The sequence below is a fragment of the Vombatus ursinus genome, unplaced genomic scaffold (genome assembly GCF_900497805.2).
Source record: "Vombatus ursinus unplaced genomic scaffold, bare-nosed wombat genome assembly UNPS02014171.1, whole genome shotgun sequence".
Taxonomy (NCBI): Eukaryota; Metazoa; Chordata; class Mammalia; order Diprotodontia; family Vombatidae; genus Vombatus; species Vombatus ursinus.
The window spans coordinates 510,810-533,200 of record NW_020953949.1 but is presented as its reverse complement, the minus strand read 5'-3'; the positions used below and the strand labels follow the sequence as shown (position 1 = coordinate 533,200).

Genomic DNA, 22,391 nt, shown 5'->3' with positions numbered 1-22,391 from the left:
AATGTCCCATTCAGTACCAACACCAGGACAATAAAACTCTTGGAAGCCAGTAGCTATTCTGATTTTGTCCACACACCCCAAGTGTCCAGCCCCATGCCTTGTATGTAGGCAGTGAACTGGGCTGTCACAGCTAATCAGCTCATTAATTTAGTCAAATAAAAATAGAAGTTAGGTGAATTTAAGGAACTTTATTAGAAACTGTTGGTATAATACAGCCACTAAATATCTTCATATTTCTGCAGAAAATTACTTTAGTGGTGAAAATGGTGCTGGAATGAGAAGCATGTTTTCATGAGATTTCAGGTGGTTGCAACTCTCTCGAACTGGGGGGGAAAATCCAGTATGTTAGTAATAATAGTAAGTTAAGACAGCATTTACATCTACAAAGCATTTTATGGCCCTTAGCCTCACTTAATTCTCATAACCCTAATAAGGTAGATATTATTTCCAATTTATGAATGAGGAAACTGAGGCAACCAGCGAGTGGCAGATTTATGGGCTTGAATTCTGGTCTTTGGACTACAAATTTGGAAGTCTTTTCACTATGCAATGCTGCCTCTGACAAAGCTACACAAACCTTCGGGCTTAATATGTTTTGAACCCAAAGTAATTCATGTTGAACAAGGACCCAGTCCCCCAGCTCACCAGCTGCCACCACCCGGGCATCTTCATGGGATCTATGCCTTCCAGCTGCGCGACTGTCTGCTGTCTCAGTCCACCAAAGAACATGAACTGTGGAAACCAAAACCGAACATCTTATTACTACAAGTAAAAAATCCAAGTGAATCAACAGCACTGTTTTATTCTTTAATACACTTTTCCAGTAAGAGAATACCATAGAGATAGAGGTGGAATTCCAAAAGATTTCAGAATAAATAGAGCATTAGAAAGCATCTTTGAGATAAAAATGATCCAGAACATGGCTCCCAAAACCTTGATTAAATTTATTAAGGAAAAATATAAAGTCCTTTATATTAGGCTAAAAAACAGCAATAACATTAAGTCCAGGAGAGGGAAGACCAGGTTTACCAGCAATTCAACTGTAAAAGATGTAGAGGTCTTAGCTACCTCATCATTAATGAGTCAGCATTGTGAGGTACCTGTCCTAAAAACTCATCCAATCTACAGCATCCAAACCAATGAGCTAAGGAGCCCTAATATACAATGTTAAGACCTCAGCTACAACACTGTTTTCAGTTGTGCAAGCCACACGTTCTAAGAGACAATCTGTAGGATGTCTAGAAGAGGGCAGCCAGGATGAGGAAGAGTAGAAGGACTGGGAGTGCTTAGCCTGGAAAAGAGAAGGCTTCTGGAAAACACCATAGGATCTTTTAACTATTTAAAGCAGGGGTTGGTACGATGCATTTGAAATATCCTATATATGTTGTCTCCCCTTATTAGAATGTGGACTAGCTCTTGAGAGCAGGGACCGTTGAGTTTTTGTATTTGTACTCCCAGCACTTAGCACAGCGCGTTACACATATTAAGAGCTTAATAAATGCATTTTTCATTCAATCATTCCTTGTGGCTTCCAGAACGCTATGGGTGGAAGTTACAAGAGGACAAATTTTGGATCAACACAAAAAAACTCTGCTATAGGTAATAAAATGGAACACTTAGTGGAGCAATGAGAGTCTCTAAGTGTTCAGAAAATTTCTGGTGACCATTCATCAGATAAGATCTTTATTTTTTTTTTTTTAATTTGTTGGGAAGTTAACGCCAGATAACTGTAGGAGGCAGCTTGGTAGCTCAGTGGAGAGAGAACTAGGCCTGGAGTCAAGAAGACCTGAATTTAAATTCACCCTCAGACCCTTACTAGCTATTAGCTGTATGATCCTGGGCAAGTTACTCAACTTCTGTCTGCCTCAGTTTCCTTAACTATTAAGTGAGGACAATAATGAGACCTACCTCCCAGGGCTGTTGTGAAGATCGAGTGAGATAACATTTGTAAAGCGTACATAAAGTGCCTGGCACATAGTTCATACTTAATAAATCCTTGTTTCCTTTTTTTCCTTCCTCCTAAAATCCCTTCTAACTGCAATGATACCATGATTCCTTTCAAATGAACTCAACAAACACTTATTGGGCTTTCTGCAACCTTTATTTTACACTGTTATCTTAAAAATGAGGAAATGGAGGGGCAGCTAGGTGGCACAGTGGATAGAGCACCAGCCCTGGAGTCAGGAGTACCCGAGTTCAAATCCGGCCTCAGATTCATGATACTCACTAGCTGTGTGACCCTGGGCAAGTCATTTAACCCCATTGCCTAGCCTCCCCGCCCCCAAAATGAGGAAATGGGGACCCAGAGAGGTTAGACTACAGGCCCACAGTCCCAGTGTTAGTTAGTTAGGATTCATATGCAATTCTCCTGGTTGCTGTAATAGTCACTCTCTAAGTCAGATATAAGGTGATTCATTTTTCCTGGCATTCAAAAGGTAAAGTCTAACATTTTCAATCAGTGAAACATGCAACAAATAACCTAGTATTCCATTCGTCAGATAAAATACATCTGCATCCACAAAATATTAGAAAACTCTTCAGTGACTCTGAGCTCATTTATGTAAATACTCATAACCATCAATGCCTTCTCATTCTATGGTCCTGTTCTATATCCTCTATAGGGAATCCATTCAATGAGCTTGGGAGGCCTCAGCCTCTTGAAAACAAAGCTATGCTTTATTCTGCTTCTTTTTAAAATTCTTTACAATTCATATGTAACAACCTCTTCATGCCTACCCTATGCCTCTCCATTGCTTTTTGAATGATTTAGAGTTTTAGTTCTTCAGACTGTGGTATTCCAGTCTTCACAGTCAAACAGCATCATAAGAATACTGCTGTTTAATAGAGGGACCTTTGCTTTAGGGAGAAGGTTGGGGGGTCATTAAAAGCACTGTACATCTTCCCCAAAACAGCACAGGACAGCCTGTTCTCCTACTCCTACTTAATGTTGGGCCAGTTCATTTCGCACTTGCACGTCTGCTTAGGATTAGCTCTATTGATTGTACATCCACCTATATAGCATAATTTGGACAATAACTACCCTTTATCCCCTTTGTTTTTTTTCTGTGTTGGTTGAGAGGCTAGACTTTTTTGATCTAATTTAGGAGGTTTTGCAATGTTCTGGGGCTTGATGCAATAAAAACAGGAGTATTTGAAGTACCTCCTCATTGGTGAGGAATCATCTTCTCTTCGATTTAGACTCTTCCCTGAATAACAAGATGATCTCTTCTGTAACATCTTTCAAAGAATCCTTTATAATTCTGCCCTATGTATAAAGAATACCTTATTCTACTGAATCAAATGCTTTTCTGCAGTCAATAAGCAGTGAGCACAGTAGGAACTTGGACCTTCTAAACCTTTTAGTCAATGGTGTGACCATAAAGATGTGACCTGCTGCAAAATATTGTTTGTGCAAAATTTCCATTCCCTTCCTAAGTCTGTCCTTGGTATATGTGTGAATATTTAAATACATGAAAAAAATGTGTATATATCTCTCTCTCTACATATATATGTATATCCTAAAGATTTTATAGTGATGGGAAAGTAGCATATGAGACGATCTTCCTTCAGTTACCTTTAAAAAAAGATAAGATTATTGATTTTTTTAAACCAAGGGTTTGCCATCCTCCCTTCTCTTTCAGACATCTTGGGAATCAGACCCTCAATGCCCTCCAAACTGAGTCCCTTCTGGCACAGAATTCCTCTTTCCTTGGTCTAATCTAGCTGCTCTTCTCACTTTTGCTTTCCTCGGTGGTGCTGCTACTTCCTTGTGCACCAGGTCATTTTTCGAGTCCACCTGAGGTACTCTCCTGTAACTGACAAAGTAATTTATTATAAAAAGTCTACACATCATTTGCATTTTTCATCTTTTTGCTGTACTTCTCTTGTTTTTAAATGTTTTGGGGATGATTCGGTTTTGCCAATTTAAATAAATTAGTAAACAAAAAATAATTTTGGCTAGATACATAAAGGTCATATAGAATAATAATAACATCATTCCTATTGCCCTTTAAGGTTCAAAAAGAGCTTTTCAGATTCTATCTCATTTGACCCTCTCAACAACCCTGTAAGATGGATGCTATTATCATCCCTGTTTTACAGAGGAAGAAACTGAGGCTGAGAGAGGTCAAGTGACTTCCCAAGGGTCACACAACTAGCCAGTGATTTGGAGTCAGCTCTTCCTGACTCCCAGGAATAGCTCTCTGCCCATTCTGCTACCTAGCTGTTTCACAAAATGAAACCTGTCCTAAGGAGAAAAGGGAAAAAAAAATATCCGGATAACTTAGTGACAGATATTTTGGATAGCATTCCTGCAAAGAGAATATTTTTTATTATCAGAAACAAATTCAAGCTGTACCTCTATTAAGTGTTCCATATTCTGTGTGGAAAACTCCAATCAGTTTTGAATAGCCTACTTGGATATGAGTATTAACTGCTTTTTGAAAGTGTTCACCCCACAGAGCTGGCCCACCAGGCTTCATCTGAAAGGTAACAAGTTCATAGACTCCTAGAGAAGGGAAAAAAAATTAGAAAATGAATCAGTCATAAAATGAATATAAGCAAATTCCAATCATGTTCATTTTGGCTCAAGTATAGCTACCTACTGGGGAGCTAGGTGGCACAGTGGATACGGTGCTGGACGTGGAGTCAGGAGGACCTGAGTTCAAATCCAGTCTCAGACATTTACTAGCTGTGTGACCCTGGGCAAGTCACTTAACCTTGTTTGCCTCAGTTTTCTCATCTGTAAAATGAGCTGGAGAAGGAAATGGCAAACCACTCCAGTATCTTTGCCAAGAAAACCCCCAATGGGGTCACGAAGAGTTGGGCATGATTGACTAAACAACAACAAAAAAAGCTATCTGTATAGACAGTGTGTGTGGTAGATAAAGAGTTCTGGGCTTGAAGTCAGAGAGATTCAAGTTCACATCTAGCTCCTGACATTTATTGGTTAGGTGAATCTGAGTAAGTCCCTTGATCTCTAAGTGCCCTAGGCATCTTCCTAGTACTTCTCTCCTACATCGTAGATGGGTTCTGATCTGCTTTGCTAAAGGGCCTTTCTACACTACAAGTTGTTCATTCTGAAGAAAAAAAAAATCCAGATCCTTCTTATATTCCTTGAGTACCAACGTATATACATGGAGTTGGAGGTCTACTTGTATTTGACAGTTAAAAATCATTTGCATGTGTTATGTACAAGAAAAAGAGTGTTAGTTACATTCTGAAAATGTCTAAACTCTACCATTCCCAATAGTCTGTTGTGGGAATTTACAAGGTGAATGGGAATTCTGAGTTGCTTCAATATATCCATTAGAAACAACCCTTAAAACATTTTTGTTTGGCCTCCTATATTTTCTTCCTTTCCCTAAATTTTCAATGAAAATATATGTATGTTTTCTTTCTATGTATTTTACTTTACTAGATTACCAGTTTTGGCAATAGATTTTAAGTGATTCTTCTGTATTTTTCTAATTCCAAACCAGTAGAGCTTATTTTATTGTTCCTTTCCACCCATATACATGCTTAAAAGTAATCTTGCCTCTCTAGTAAAGAAATAAAACTATTTTCCCTGGCAACTGTAGAGAGAGAAGAAAAGGGGACCCAAGAAATAACCCTGGGAAAACAGTTGGAGTGAATAAGGAGCCAGTGAAGGTAATGTTGAAGAATCATTAGTTTAACAGATGGAAAACTATGACTTGATATTACAACAGAGGCAAGGCATATGTGTTCACTGGTGCTCAAACACTAAGAGACCTGGGTTAGGATTAAAAAGGAACTAAGGAAAAAAACCTCTTAGTAATATAAAAATAGTAAGAGTGGAACAATAGGTAAACAAGATTAAAAATCAATCTATAATTTATTATGCCTGGGTCCTGGTCCAGGTTTGGCCACCTCTGGGCTGTGAACTTGGAGAAGTTATTTGAGACCACTGGACTTCATTTTCCACATTTATAAAATGAAGGAGTTGGATTAGATCAGGGTAGGGAACCTGCGGCCTCGGAACCACATGTGGCCCTCTAAAGTCCTCAAGTGCGGCCCTTTGACCGAATCCAAACTTCACAGAAAAAATCCCCTTAATAAAAGGATTTGTCCTATAAAACTTGGACTCAGTCAAAAGGCCTCACCCAAGGACCTAGAAGGTCACATGTGGCCTTGAGGACTCAGGTTCCCCACCCCAGGATTAGATAATTTCTAAGGTCCCTACCAGCTTTAAAACTCTATGGATTATATAACATTTTAGAAAAGAATTTGGAATGAAGTAAAGACTTTAATTTTCAATAGGTTCTTTTTTTGACAAATTATTTAAGTTTATATTAAAAATGATAAGCTAAAAAGTTATGCCTTTCTAATCTAACCTTGTCTTAAAAAGTGGACTGAGGTAATTATTTCTTTAAGTCAGCAAGAAGAGAAATCAGCAAGGAGGCAATTTACTGGATACGTTCACAGATCTTTAGAGAAAGTTTTCATATGAACTGAGAAATAAGAAAGAAAGAGGAAGAAAAAATGTTAGACCAGAATAAAAGAACCTGTTCCCAGTAATGACCTGCTTTATACATTTAATCTTAATGAATGCAAATTACTAGGATTAGTTGTATTAAAATCTGTACACTAACATGCCTATATTCAGGAGTTAATGTTAGAGCATTGATTCCCATGTTTATTTTTATATTTTAACTTTCAGACTCTTAAAAAACCTTTCTAAAGATATTATTTCTTTCTTTCTAGCCAAAACCTGACCCATCAGCCTTTACCTGTGACCTTCTAACTCTGGAAACATGAATTTAAATTATGACTAAGGCTAAGGAATATCAAGATAACCTTCCCCTATGTGCCCTTTGGAAGATACTGTAATATTTAATTTTTTTTCCTCCATGGATAAGTAAAAAAGGGCCAATGGACAGCTTTTCAATAATCATCACTCATTCCTATAGAAGTTAAGTAACTGCTCTCAGTTTTTTGAACATGACACTTTTAGAAAAGCCTTGCTGGCTTAAAAATCTTATCAATGACTCTACTTCAGGAACAACTCTACTGACTGAGAAGGATTCACCTTCTTTAGGAGGCTTTACTATTTTGCACCATGGTACTAGATAAGTTATTTCATTCTTCTGTTGGACCATAAATGGTAGGTTTAGGGAAATATATTTTTCTTGCCATTCTTTATCCTTGGCTAAAGCTTCCCGAACTTGAGCTCGATGAGCAAAATTATCTGTAGGAAAAAGAAAGAAATGTTAAGAATAATGAAAATACAAAGTTCTCAGTTTCATTAAGGGTTAAACTAAAGGTCACCTGCATTTTGAATAAAAAATAATACAAATAAAATGATAATGAACTTTTACTTCTGAAGTATGTGCCTTCTTTGCTTCTCTCTTTTTTGGTGCAATTAGTGAATTAATGGGATTCTAGTATACTTCCTGTCCTTTTCCCCCCCTCAAATTATTTATTTTGTCCACAGTGTAAATTAAATAAATCTAACGAACCATAAGAATCTGACATGGAAAAATGCTCAAAGAAGAGTGAAATATTAGACAGGGTATTGTATTTGTAGTAAGAAAAAGCTGAATTCAGATGAATGAATGAATGAATACATATATGAATAAACCAAACTCTTTATTATATGCTGAGCACTAAGGATACAAAAAGGTAACCTCTGCTTTCAAGGAGCTCACATTCTAGTGGGGAAGATAACACCTGTGGAAGGTTTCAGCTCCAAGTCAGTTGGAAAGGGCCCATGATCCTTAGGGGACATCACTGGCAAAACAGATGGTGATGCCTCTTCTTTAAGGTCATTTATGCTGATAAAATCCTATTAGTTTCTGGTGTCAAACTTTTTACCAAAGTCACGGACTTTGGTGGCAAGAACTTTCTTTTCTGGATCTTCAGAAACTGTAGCTGCCACACCTGCAGAAGCAGTTGCCAGGCTGCATCTCCACCAGGATTGCAACCTGGGGGCACTGGGCTGGAAGTATTGCTATTTCCAAGGCTTTTGGGTTCAGGGTCCTGGGTTGTCTTCATCAAGGTCTGAGAGGAGATGGTAGGCACGATGATGGTGGTGGTTCCACTTGCAGATCAAGTAGACCTTTATTATAATACTTACTTAACATCTGAGTCTCTGGCAGACTCTAAACTAAAGCTATAAATGGCATGCAATTTGTGTCAGAATTGTTTGCACAAAATCTAGGTGCCTAGGGTGTAAGGTGAAAACAGAGAAAGACTGAATTAGGGGCATAGGTTAATTGTGTTGTACTTTGTGTTTATGGCTATGAGCATTATATTTTGTGGAACATTATTCTGAGTTGATGTAATAAGCATCTGTGCATCAAAGAAGTTCTTCTGTAACAGAAAAATATAAAAAAAAATCGATGTGTACTATTTACTTCTTATTTTAGCATTTCAAAAGATGTGTGATTTCAACAATATAAGTGCTTTATCCAACAATCTATACCTAAGCAGACAGTTTTATAAGTTGTTATGTCTAAAAAAATTCCTTCATGGTGGCCTCTGCAGTGATAAGACCTTCCAAACTCAGAAAGGCTGGTCTTTGGCTGATAATCCATGATCAGACCAATTTTTAAAGCCATCCAGGGCAGCAGGGCTTCCTTGAGACCGGTTCTCCAATTACAACTTCTGAGACTCCAGGGTTACCTCTGTGTTATGATGAGGTATCAAGGCTGAACTTTACTGGAGAATGTATAAAATTAAACACTACTGGACAGTAAGACATACTAGAATAAGAAGGTAAAATAGTAGTAGCTAATGTTTATACAGAATTTTAGCTACATTATCTTAGTTAGTGTGGTGATGAAGAAACAACTTACACCACAGTAAAAGCATCTGGGTTTAAAACCCACCACTTATGGTCATTACATGGGTGACCTTAGGCAAATCCTTTAACCCCTCCAGGCCTCAAAGTTTGCTCATCTAAAGTTACAGGGTCAGATTAGATAACTTTCAGCTGTAAGTCCCAATAACCACACAAGGACAGTTAGTTACTATTATCCCTATTTTAAAGATGAGGAAAATGAGGTTAGAGCAGTTAAGTGATTTACGCATGGTCACAAGGCTATTAAGAGTCATTACGTCGGATTCAAATCCTGGTCTCTCCTGACTAAGTGTAGTGATAATGTCATGCTCAAACAGAAAAAAAAGTAGAACAGGCAGCACTTGGGGAGGGGCAAGTGTGGCCTTTGTTGTGTGTTTCACTTTTTATGCTATGTTCCAGACTGCTTCAATGGGGCAGGAAGGCATCCTCCTATAACTTCCATGCTGTAACAGAGTAGATTGCAGCCCTTTTGGTTCTGGAATGCATGGAAATGAAAAAGAATGGTTCCATTACAAAAAGTGGCTAAACCTAGTCCGTGGCACAGAATTTCACCAGCCACCAAGAAGTCCAGTTCAGGAAGTGAGGTTCCTTTTTCATTTAGCAATTATACCACATCAAGGCACCTAAATAATAGATGACAAATACTGTTACACCCTTATGTTAGGAGGAATATCTATCTGCCAGGGTCCCTGTCACATGGGCTAACCTGTGGCCTCAAGGCCACATGTGGTCCTCTAGGTCCTCAAATGTGGCCCTTTGACTGAATCCAAACTTCACAGAACAAATCCCTTAATAAAAGGGCCACACTTGAAGACCTAGAGGGCCACAGGTTCCCCACCCCTGACTAGGCTTTTCTTTTCCTTAAAAGGTACTGAAACTGTCCTTGATACCTGGTTGGCTCAGGGGACTAAAGGCTTGGGTCACTGATACAGCTTCCTAGTTTCCAGAGTACAAAATAGCCAAGTCATTATTTCTAGCTCTTTCAGAAAGCTTCTGCCTGGAGACCAGCAACCTGGAGACCAACACTGGCACAGGAAAGCAATATTCACCTGGAATAAAGGTTGTACTCTTGTTGTGTATCCTCTGAGTATCCTTCAGAGGAGGGCTTTGAATATCCTTCCCCTGTTCTAGCTAAGTAAATTCATTTTTGTTAACTGCTAAATGATTCATGAGCTATCTCATTTTGGTCCAATCTTGAATCTGAGGAATTAGCCTGGCCTACTACAAACCTATTATCTACACACAGATTGTCCATAGTGCAGACTACCTATGCATCTTCAGAATCACTCACTTATACCGATGAATGGAAAACATCTCTCTTCATTCAGCACATCCCCTTGTCTGCTTTTCTCTTCATCCTGTGCCTTTCTGCCTCTTATAATGCTCTGGACAAGACTGTCCTCAAGTTGTTAAGTCAAAGTTGGGCAAGTGATTTAAAGATTTTATTAACTAATTTTTGAATTACTGGCACCAAAAAATATAGCACCAAAAAAGTTAAAATCTCACTATGTAGCATTTTATAGATGAAGAAACCAAAATCTAGAAAACAATTTAAATACAGAATAAATGAATGCACAAAAGGACAATTGCTTATTGTTAATATTTCTGGAACCAACTTATACAATTTTTGTAGTCATCCTTTTTCTCCAATATTGTATAGATCAATTCAACATTGAACATATTTCTTTCTTTTTTGCTTAACAATTCTATTTAGCAAATTTATGCATAATAATTCAGATCTAAGATACATTATATATATACATCACATAATTTCTTAGAATGAAAATCTAAATTAAACATTTAAAATGGCATGACATACCATATTTCCAAATATGAAAGACTTTATTCATCACACCTCCAAACTCTTGTCTCCAATATCCAACTAATTCAGAGTGAGCTGTACGAAGGTGAATATGTTTATTAGTGTTTTCCAGGAATTCATTCATCTTGGCTGGTTGTATGATATAAGTACGAAATTCATAGAACGTCCCATCATATTGTCTGGGACCTGTAGCAAAAGATGCACATACCTGAAGAAAAAGTAAAGCAAATTGAAATATCTCAGAAATCCAGTTTTATAGTCTGTCAAATTAGAGACAAAGACCAAATGTGAGCTTTATTGGGAAACAGAACATTTATGAATGAATTTGCCGCACCCAGGCTTACATATATCTGTTGGCAGTTACAAACATTTAGTTTAAATTATGGTTTCTTTAGATAATTACATTTTGTTAGACAATAACTTGAATTTGGAAAGCATATGCCAGATCTTGTTACTTCCTTCTGAAAATTTGATTTTGGTCAATTTTTTTTTCCCTTTCTTGAATATATCAGGGTGTCTTAAACTTTTTCCATTCTTAGGCACTGCATGGCCTGGGGCATATGCAGTCCAAAGTGCACATGCTGTGTTCAGAACCAAGGCTGCAGTGAAGTTGCATGATGTAACATGGGCAAGTACTGCCAGCAACACCTCAGATTCATTATGTATTTGATTTTTAATTTGTTCAGAAACCTTTTACTGTTGCCAAAATTTTTGTGATTCCCATATGGGGTCGTGACCCACAGTTTAGGAAGTGTTGGACTCTATTACTTCACATAAGCCTTCCCATAGTCCTTTGAATTCTTTATGCATTGGTTAATTCTTACAGCATAACATACCATTATAATTACATACCATAATTTAAATAACTATTCCCCAATGAAAAGACATCTATTTTGTGTCTTTTTTCTTTCTGTCTTTTATTAAATACTGTGAGGGCTATTTTTGTACACTAGGCCTTTTTTCCCCTACTAATAACTTCCTTAGGATATATTTTTTTAAAAAGTGGATATATGTAGTCCTAATAGTGCAATCAATCTCTTGTTCAAAGGACATGCATAATTTTGTAACCTCTATGGTAAAATTCCATATTGCTTTCCAAAGAGGTTGGATCAATTCTAAATTCAACAAGAATATAGTTGTGTACCTAGTTTACCATATTCATGTCAGGAGTGGATTTTGTATTTTTTTGACTTTCCTAATTTAGTAAGTGTCAGATAAAATCTCAAAATTATTTGGCATTTCCTTTATTATTCAACTACTTAACATAATGGAAGAGTCTCTTTTTTTTTCCAATTCAATAAACATTTTTTAAGGCTCATTTAGTATTTTATTTTCCCCAATTACTTGTAAAATCAATTTTTAACATTCATTTTTAACACTTTGAGTTCCAAATTCTCTTCCTTCCCCCCCCACCCCCACATTGAGAAGGCATGCAGTTCAGTATAGGTTATGCATGTGTAGTCACACAAAACATATGTCCATATTAGTCATGTTTTGAAGAAAATAGATTAAAAAAACCTCAAGAAAAATAGAGAAATTAGAAAATAGAGAAAGTAAAAAAAAGTATGTATGCTTCAATCTATTCAGACACCATCAGTTCTCTCTCTGGAGATAGACAGAATTTTTCATCATAAGTCCTTTGGAGTGGTCTTCAACCATTGTATTGCTGAGAATAGCTAAGTTATTCACAGCTGATCATCTTACAATATTGCTGTTATTTTGTACACAGTACATTTACTTTATGTCAGCTTCTGTTAAGTCTTTCCAGACTTTTCTGAGAGCATCTTCCTCATCATTTCTTATAGTACAATAACATTCCATCACAATCACATACCACAATTTGATCAGCCACTGCCCAACTGATGGGTATCTCCTCAATTTCCAATTTTTTTGTCACCAGAAAAGAGCTGTTATATTTTTGTACATATAGGTCCTTTTCCTTTTTTGTTTTTTAATCTCTTTTTGGATACAGAACTAGTAGTGGTATCGCTAGGTCAGATAGTTTTATAGTCCTTTGGGCATAGTTCCAAATTGCTCTACAGAATGGTTGAATCAGGTCATAACTCCACCAATAGTGCATTAATGTCTCATTTTTTCCCACATCCCCTCCAACATTTGTCATTTTCCTTTTCTGTCCTACTAACCAATCCAATAGGTATGAGGTGGTACCTTAGAATTGTTTTAATTTGCATCTCTCCAATCCATAGTGATTTAGAGCATTATTTTTTCATATGGCTATAGATAGCTTTGATTACTTCATTTGAAAACTTTCCATACCTTTTGATCACTTATCAATTGGGGAATGGCTCTTATTTTTATAAATTTGACTCAGTTCTCTATCTTTGAGAAATAAAGCTTTTATCAAAGAAACTTGCTTCAAATTTTTTCCCCAGTTATGACTGCTAAGCTGTATTTTCCCCTCTGTTTATTCTATTCTTTCTCTTACCCTATACCTCCTCAAAAGTGTTTTGATTCTGACTACTGCCTCCCCCAATCTGCCTTGCCTTCTATCATCCCCACCCTTCTCTTATCTCCTTCCCCTCCCACTTCCCTGTAGGTTAAGATAGATTTCTACACCCAATTGAGTGTATATGTTATTCCCTCTTTGAACCAATTCTGATGAAAATAAGGTTCACTTCCTCCTTCCCCCTCATTTTTCCCTCCCCTGTAAAAGCTTTTACTTGCTTCTTTTATGTGAGATAATTTTCCCCATTCTACCATTCTCTTTCCCTTTCTCCTAGTGCATTCCTCTCTCACTCCTTAATTTTATTTTTTTTAGCTATCATCCCTTCATATTCAACTCACACCTGTGCCCTCTGTTGATATATACTAACTGCCCTAATAATGTGAAACTTCTTATGAGTTACAAGTATCATCTTCCCATGAAGGAATGTGAACAGTTAAACCTTATTGAGTCCCTTATAATTTCTCTTTCCTATTTACCTTTTTATGCTTCTCTTGAGTCTTATACTTGAAACTCAAACTTTCTATTCAGCTCTGGTCTTTTCATCAAGAATATCTGAAAGTTTGCTATTTCATTGAATATCAGTTTTTTCCCCTAGCAGATTACACTCAGTTTTGCTGGGTAAGTAATTCTTGGTTGTAAACCTAGTTCCTTTGCCCTCCAGAATATCATATTCCTAGACCTCTGATCCTTTAATGTAGAAGCTGCTAAATTTTGTGTTATCCTGACTGTGGCTCCATGATACCTGAATTGTTTCTTTCTGGCTGCCTGCAACATTTTCTCCTTGACCTGGGAAATCTAGAATTTGTCTATAATATTCCTGGGAATTTTCATTTTGGGATCTCTTTCAGGAGGTGATTGGTGGATTCTTTCAATTTCTATTTTACCCTTTGATTCTAGAATATCAGGACAATTTACCTTGACAATTTCCTGAAAGATGATGTCTAGGGCTCTTTTTTGATCATGATTCTCAGGTAGTAAAAATGATCTCTCCTGGATCTATTTTCCAGGTCAGTTATTTTTCTAATGAGATATTTCAGATTGTCTTCTATTTATTCATCTTTTGGTTTTATTTTATTGTTTCTTGATTTCTCATAGTCATTAGCTTCCATTTGCTCCATTTTAATTTTTAAGAAATCATTTTCTTCAGTGAGCTTTTGGACCTCCTTTTCCATTTGGCCAATTCTACTTTTTACAGAGTTTTTTTCTTCAGTGAATTTTTGTGCCTTTTTTTCCATTTGGCCAATTCTGTTTTTCAATGCATTTTCTCCTCATTGGTTTTTTTTTTTCTCCTTTGGGTACCTCTTTTACCATTTGATCTAGTTTATTTTTAAGGTATTATTTTCTTTAGTATTTTTTTTTGTCTCCTTTACCAAGAGGTTGACTCTTTTTTCATTATTTTCTTGCATCCCTCTCATTTCTCTTCCCAATTTTTCCTCTATCTCTCTTACTTGATTTTTGAAATCATTTTTGAGCCCTTCCATGACCTGAGACCAATTCATATTGTTCTCAGAAGCTTTGACTTTGTTATCATCTTGAGTGTGTTTTTTGATCTTCCTTGTCACCACAGTAACTTTCTTTAGTCAGAGTCCATCCCCCCCCAATCGTTGTTTGCTCATTTTCCCAGCCTATTACTTAAATTTTAATTCTTTGTTAAAGTGGGGCTCTGCTTCCAGGGTAGAGGGTGCATTGTCCCAAGCTTCAGGGTTTTTTGAAGCTATTTTCAGAGACACTTCTAGGGACCTTAAGTTTTCAATTCTTTTTGTGGGTTTTGCTGCTCCAGGAATTGTTTTATGGCATTATTTGAAAGTGTTCAAAAAGGACCCACAAGTACAAAAATATTTATAGCAGCTCTTTTTGTGGTAGCAAAGAATTGGAAATTGAGAGGATGCCCATCAATTGGGGGAATGGCTGAACAAATTGTGGTATATGAATGTAATGGAATACTATTATGCTATAAGAAATGATGAACAAGCTGACTTCAGAAAAACCTGGAAAGACTTGTATGGTCCCATGCTGAGTGAAGTGAGCAGAACCAGGAGAATGTTGTACACAGTAACAGCCATGTTGTGCAATGACCAATATTGATAAATTTAACCCTTCTCAGCAATACAAGGATCTAAAACATCTCCGAAGGCCTCATGATGGAAAATGCTATCCACAAAGAAGGAAAGAACTGTGGAGTCTGAATGCAGATCGAAGCATACTATTTACTATTTTTTTTCTCCTGTTGTGTTTTGTTTCCTCTTCTTGGTGGTTCCTCCTATTGGTGCTAATTCTTACTTACAACATCACTAATGTGAAAATATGTTTACTAAGAACGTATATGTACAGCCTATATCGGATTGTGTGCCATGCCATCTTGGGTAGGGAGGTAGATAGGGAGGGGAAGAACATTTAAAACTCAAAAGCTTATGGAAGTGATTGTTGATAATTCAAAATAAATTAATTAAGAAAAAAAATACAAAAAAACCAACAACAAAAAGAAAGCATTCAGAGGGGTTTTGGAGAGAGTTCAGGCAAGTCACTGCCTTTTCTATACTATGGAAGAGTCTTTTTTTAAATATTAGTAGGAACAGAGATTTAAAAGAGCTAACTTACCTACAATGGATCTTGGAATTCTTCCCAACTATTAGTTATAGTACTAGAAATGCTAAGTATAGTAATAAAATAAAAGAGAAGTTAAAGGTATAAATAAGCTATCCTTACTTGCAGATGGCATGATGGTTCACTCAGAAAATTCAGGAGGAGCAGCAAAGAAATTACATGAAAGGATTCACAACTTCAGTAAAGTAGCAATATACAAAAAGAAATTCATAAAAATTATCACCATTCCTACCCAGTAACAACAAAACCTAGGAGGAATTAAAAATAACTATAAAGTACATAAAATATTTGGGAATTAATTTACCAAAACATGTCCAAACTTACAAACAATAACAAATGATTATTTTAGAAATAAAGGAAAACTTAAAATCAATGAAGAGTGATAAAACTGTCCCTGAATGGGCTGTGCAAATATAATAAAAACAAACACTAACTAAATCAATTTATGTATTTAATGCTATAGCAACCTAACTACCAAGTTCAGCACAGTAACTGACACACAGTAGGCTCCTAATATATGTTGACTGACTATTGAATGGCAGCCAGTAAGAGGGCATCTATCTCATCACCTTATGCTTTTTAACTTACTTCAGAAAGAAGAAGGAAAGAAGTGCCAAGGTATAGTAAAAAGCTCTGGGCAAGTCATTTAAGGCCCTTAAGGCAGTTTCCTCTTCCATAAAATAAAGAGGTCAGATAAGATGATCTCTGGGGTACCTCACAGCTTTCGTGACCATAATTCTAGAATATCAAGTCAGAAGGGGCTTTAGGTCATCTTTTCTAATTCCCTGCCATTCTCATGAATCTCTCCTACAAAATCCTGAATAAGTGGCCATCCAGTCTCTGAACCTCTCTAATATTTTAATTATGACCTATTAAATCAGGAGAGCAAGTCATGCAAATTAGCAGGTATACAGGACTTACACAAAACAAATGCTACAAATAATAAAATGATTGCTAAAAATTCAGACAATGGGCCTAATAGAAATTTAATAAGTGTTACCCATACAGTTTATTATTTTATGGTGTCTGTGAAATTGGGCTTGCTTGAACACAGGCAAACATTTATTCATGGCACTTATGGCAGTAGTATGCGGTGAGAATGATTAGGAAATGACTAAGGAATACCTCCAATGGGTGAATTTCTTTTCTTGGGGTGTGTGGGGGAGGGGTGAACTATCAGAAATAATTCCATATGTAACTAATTAACATATGCAACTGAAAGGGAGATCTGCTCCAAGTACTTCACTTTACAGATTAGGAAAGGAAGCCAGGGAAAGTGTCCAAGATTACAAAAGATTTAAGCTGGAAGTCAAACCCAGGTCGTCCTACTCCAAATTCAGTGTTTTTCCCACTAAACTACATCGAGGCTCTAGAGTATTTCAAGATACACAGACCAGATGTTTGTCATTTAATGATCAGCTTAGATAAATGTGGACAAGGTTGCGTTCAGGTGAACTTTTTTGGTCATAGTAATTCAGTGGGTCTGACTGCATTGGGCTTAGTAAAGCCCAGTTTTTGATACAGAATTATCTGCCAAGGATGACAACTCATCAGTTAAATTCCACAATAAAAATGTTTTGAGGTAGTATCATGTAATGGAAAGAACACTGGACTCATACTTCAGAAACTTGGATTTGATTCCCAGCTCATGACAAAATTGTGTGACCTGTGACCCTGGGCAAGTCACTTAAAAAAAATCTATTCATTTATTCATTCAAATCATTCATTTTGGCAAGTCACTTTTAACCTCTCTGCCTCAGTTTCCTCAAGCCAAGATAACAAGCATTTATTAAGTGCTTACTATGTGCCAGGAACTATTCTAAGTTCTAGGAATACAAAGTAAAGCAAAAACAGCCTTTGTTTTCAAGTAGCTCTTGTTCTAATAGGGAAAGACAACAATGAAAACACTATATATATACAAGATAGATGCAGGGTAAACTAGAGGTAATTTCAAAGGGAAGGTGGAAATAACACCAAGGGGTACAACAATACAACCTTATTTTACTTAGCTGTTAAAAGGAAAGCACTTTGCAAAGTCTGAAGAGTCTGAAGTAGGGTTCAAAACAGTGTCCTCCTGATTCGAAGTCCATGTCTGTTTCCATTGTGCCAGGCTACTGGCTACTTAGTCTGGAAACTAATCCATAAGTATTATATTTGCATCGTGGAAGAAATATCCATAAATTGGGGAATTATTGAATTGAGCTTGACTTATGTACTGGACAAACTGGGGTTCTGCTCTAACACTGGAAGCTGGCAGGGAGAGGAAAGGAAGAACCTGTAACTTTGGTGCTTTGCACATAGTAGGTGTATAATAAACTTGTTCAATTGAACTGAATCTCAGGGTTAAAAGATAAAGAAACATTAGGCATTCACTGCTTGCACGCAGGGCAGCTAAGCTGTAGGAAGCAATTTAAATAAGACTGTCATATGCAAAATGAGCCATGGCAATAATAATAACAATATCTAGCAAAATTTTAAAATTTGCAAAGTGTTTCACGAATATTAGCTTATTTGATAGTCGCTACAACCCTATGAGGTAGGTGCTATTATTATAACCATTTCACAGTAGAGGAAACTGAGGAAGACAGAGTTAAGTGACTTGCTCAGGGTTACACAGCTCCCTGACTCCAGGTCCGCCACTCTAACTACAACGCAAAAGGGAGATTTTTTCCTAATGTGTCGTTTTTTGGCTGGAGGGGGAGGGGCGGGGCAAGCGTTTCTTCTTTCACGTCACGCTTTCACTTTTTTCACCCCGTGCCCTTCCCAAACTTTTTAGTCCAAAAAGCAGGCGAAGCCTGATGGGAGTCCAAGACATCCCCAACCTGAGCCGGCTTTCCTGGCTCGCTCCGGCGGAGGTCCGTGCGCAGGAAAGCAGTGGCGCGGAGCTGCCGCTCACCTGCGCCCCCGCCCCGCTCATCTGCGCCCCCCCCGCTCATCTGCGCGCCCCCCAACCCCGAGGGGAACCAAAGAGAGGCTCCCGCTTCTCTTTACCACCCCCCCCCCGCCGGCCTCGGCTTTCCCCCATTGGCCCGCCGCACCCCCACCCAGGAACCAGCAGAAGTGGGGGGCTTCGCACCCACCTCTACCCGGGGCGGGCGCCTCGACAAGGAGGCGACCAGAGTCCCCCAGTGCCTTCGGAGGTGGAACATGGCCCTGCGGGTTCCGGGAAAGGCGTGCCCGAAGACCAGAGGCGCGTCCTCTTTTCGCTGGCCAGCGTTGGAACTGTCCTGTTGGGGAGGGCTTCCTCTTCCGGACTCTCCCCTTCGTGGGTTTTTTTTCCCCTTCCCCCTCCTCTTTCCTGGAAAGCTCGATCTGGCTAAGGCAGCCGAGAGAGGGAAAAATACCCCAACCCCAAACAGGCGAGAACCCTTTGGACAGAAGTGGAAGAGGAGCTGAGCAACCTTGGCCTTTGAGAGAGGGGAAGTTTCAGGCTCTGCCTGGACTCCTTTGTGCCTGCGAATGCCTGCCCATCCTTAAACCCAAAAGAAAACTGTGGTCTGCCTTGTTAGTAATGACCTTCCTCGTCAGAAGCCCACCCCCACACTTTGTTGTCACCCCTGGAAAACATTTATTTTGTAATTCATTTTATAGTTATCCATGTTTGTGTCTTACCAGTCCACTAGAATGTAAGCTCTGTGAGGGCAATTATGCACAGAGCTCTGTCCACTGCACTATGTAGCCGCCTGTTTCAAGATGTTAAAGATTGCTGATTTTTTGTTAATTTTAAAAATTCAACTATGGCAAGTGGCTTTTATTTTAAAAGAGTATGTGTATATGTATATGTGTGTATGTTTGTATATATACACCTACATAGTGTGTTAATATACTAGTATACATATTAGGGAGAGACAGGCAGACATACATGCATTGTGATTTTTTGTTAGCCAAAATATAACTCAGTGTGACATATACATAATAAAGACAAGCATTTGGGACATGTGGATGGAAAGCATTGATTCATCTACCGTTCCTTCTGGCTCAAATTGATTTGCAGCTAATCCAGAGATGATCCTGGGAGTCTGATAGATGAATTGAGTTGTTATCTAGAGTTATCTTTAACAGGAGGATTTGACTTTGCCTGGTTTTTGTCAGTTGGTTTCATTAGTCAGCTGGTTCTTTTATTTGCCACCAGCTTCTCTGCTTGGTTTTGATTCCTCCACCATCATCACGTTCCCCTCCCTGCCCACATCCTTTATAAGCTTATCGTGAGGAAACTCTTCATCATGGATATTGCTTCAGCTTTGGTACTCACACCTTATCAGTGCCCTCACTTGCTTCGACTCTTCTGGAAGGCTGGAGGATGGAGCAGAAAAACTCCCAAAGACTCCCTTTATAGAGGTCTCACCTCTATTTGCTACATGCTGCTCCCCTCCCCCCACTCCCGTTGCCAACAGACGCACACACATTTTTTTAGCTTCTATTTCTGCATTGTCTTCCCCGTTAGATTGTAAACCCGGAGGACGGGGATTGTCTTTTTCTTATTTGTATCTCTAGCACTTAGCCGCAGTGCCGGAAATACAGTAGATACTTAGTATTTATTGTATTATATTGCATTTCCATTGTATTGTATCTTATGGTAGCTATGACTAAAGAGCTATCAGTTTACTCTTTGTGGAAAAGGTTTTAGCTACTATATCTAATTTAGTGGTCTACAAAGTCAGGGACCAGGGCTGATCCCAATGAGCAGGAAGTCAATGAATCCAAGAGTGTGAAGATAGGTTGCATCTCCCCCTTCCTGTGATAGTCAATCAAGGAGCTTGTTTTCAACAGATCCACACCTACCCTTGATCCATCATCCCCAAACTCCCCTAGTTTACCTCCTCTTAAATTGTGTAAGCTTTCAACCTGTCTCCTCCTGCACCAGTTGTCTGCCCCTGGGAGCATTTATAACCTTTAAGAACCTCTTTTTTCACCCAGAACACTTACCTCCTCTCATCCAGGAGTGTGCAATGGGGGAGGGGATTCAGTTTTCTAAGTGAAGCAACGCAAACATTTCCACAGAGCTAACTGCTCAGGCAGACTACATGGCAGAATTACAAATAAGGAGATTTATATTAGGTCTTCCTCTCACATTCTCTTATTCATAAAGTAAGCAAGTATTATTCTTCCCTTTAAAAATATGCCCAATTAAATGCTTCATCGGCTTTAATCTTATAACAACCAATAATTTCATAATTTTTTATAAGTGATACTGAATAATTACAAATAACATTTCTTAACTATAGGCAAACCTGGAAGTTTACAGTTTCTTGAACTACAATACTTCAGAATATTACAACACAAGATCATGTCAACCTCACAGAGTTTAGTTTGAGAAAGACAAACAGGCTCTCTCTCTTTCTGTCTGCTCTTCTCCTGGAAGGGCCGCTATCTCTTTGCCAGCAACATGCTTGCCCTCAGACCCCTTGAGAAGTCTAAAATTGTTAAGAAGTTCATCTGGCACCAATCCGACAGATACTTCAAGATCAAGAGAAACTGGCCTAAACCAAGAGGCATTGACAACCGGGTGTGAAGACTGTTCAAGGACAAGATATTGATGCCCAATATTGGTTATGTAAGCAATAAGGAGACAAAATCCATGTTACCAAGTAGATTCAGGAAGTTTTTAGGGCACAGTGTCAAAGCGCTAGAAGTGCTCCTGATGCGCGACAAATCTTACTGTGCTGAGATTGCTCACAATGTTTCCTCTAAGAATGGAAAGTCATTGTTGAGAGAACAGCTCAGCTAGCCATCAGGATCACCAATCTAAATGCTAGATCGAGGAGTGAAGAAAATGAGTAAAAGCTTTGCACATTTTCATTTGTGTTAAATAAACCCTCAAACTACTAAACAAATAAAAATAAAAATAAAAAAAGGCAAACGGAATTAGGTTGTATCCATTGTTTTATTTTTTTCAAAGCAGGCAGCATGCTCCTTAAGGAAGCCAGTCTGGAACTGGGCTCATTTTGGGGTTAGGGTGCACAGTTTATATATACTTCCAACAGGGGCTGATGTCACCCCATCATCATTCATCCCTTGACAGAGGAAATACCTCTTTTATCAGATGACCCCCAACCATAGCAGACAACTCCCAGACTTGGGCTATCTAGACAGAAGAATCTGTCTCTACCTAAGCTTCAACATAACACAATGGGGCTTCCATACCTTAGATTAAATTGTACCAATGATGGGGTATGGGCCCAAGCCGAGACCTTTGCCCCTTGCCCCAAAAAGAATTTGGGTCCCATTTGTCTATGGTCCCCAGAAAACCCTTAAACTTTCTTTGACCTCACTCTGGTCTCAAAGGGTTACCTGAGGCTATACTCCACTCAATGGCCTTTCCTTATCCACTCTCCCTATCTCCCTGTTGAAAACCTAATGAAACTTAGTCTTTGACCCTAGTATATTTCCCACCTTTGATCTTATTCAAGTCAAATAGTGAGTCTGAGACTTAAAACAATGAAGAATTTTTTCAAACCACCATCATAATTCTAGTGAAATACTTAGCCAAAATAGTAAATTTTAGACAACTCTTTAACAGCTGTGTTTATAACCTATCAGAATCTGAATTACTTGAGAAGTTATTTTTCTATGTTGGCGTCACAAAATTTCACATTGTAAACATTGTACTTAATTTTTCCATTAACAGTATTAGAAAATACATCTAAAGCTGTACCAATTTAGTTTTGTAACTGTTG

General features: G+C 38.1%; 1 protein-coding gene across 1 annotated transcript; it reads right to left on the bottom strand.

Annotated features, from left to right (window-relative positions):
• Positions 1-168: 168 nt before the first annotated feature.
• NIPSNAP3A (nipsnap homolog 3A) lies at positions 169-18,983 on the bottom strand. Its single transcript, XM_027859595.1, has 6 exons — positions 18,795-18,983; positions 10,641-10,851; positions 7,049-7,207; positions 4,358-4,507; positions 646-732; positions 169-323 (listed from the first exon to the last, which is right to left on the bottom strand). The coding sequence occupies exons 1-6, from the start codon at positions 18,861-18,863 to the stop codon at positions 247-249; spliced, it is 753 nt and encodes a 250-aa protein (XP_027715396.1). The 5' UTR covers positions 18,864-18,983; the 3' UTR covers positions 169-246.
• Positions 18,984-22,391: the final 3,408 nt, after the last annotated feature.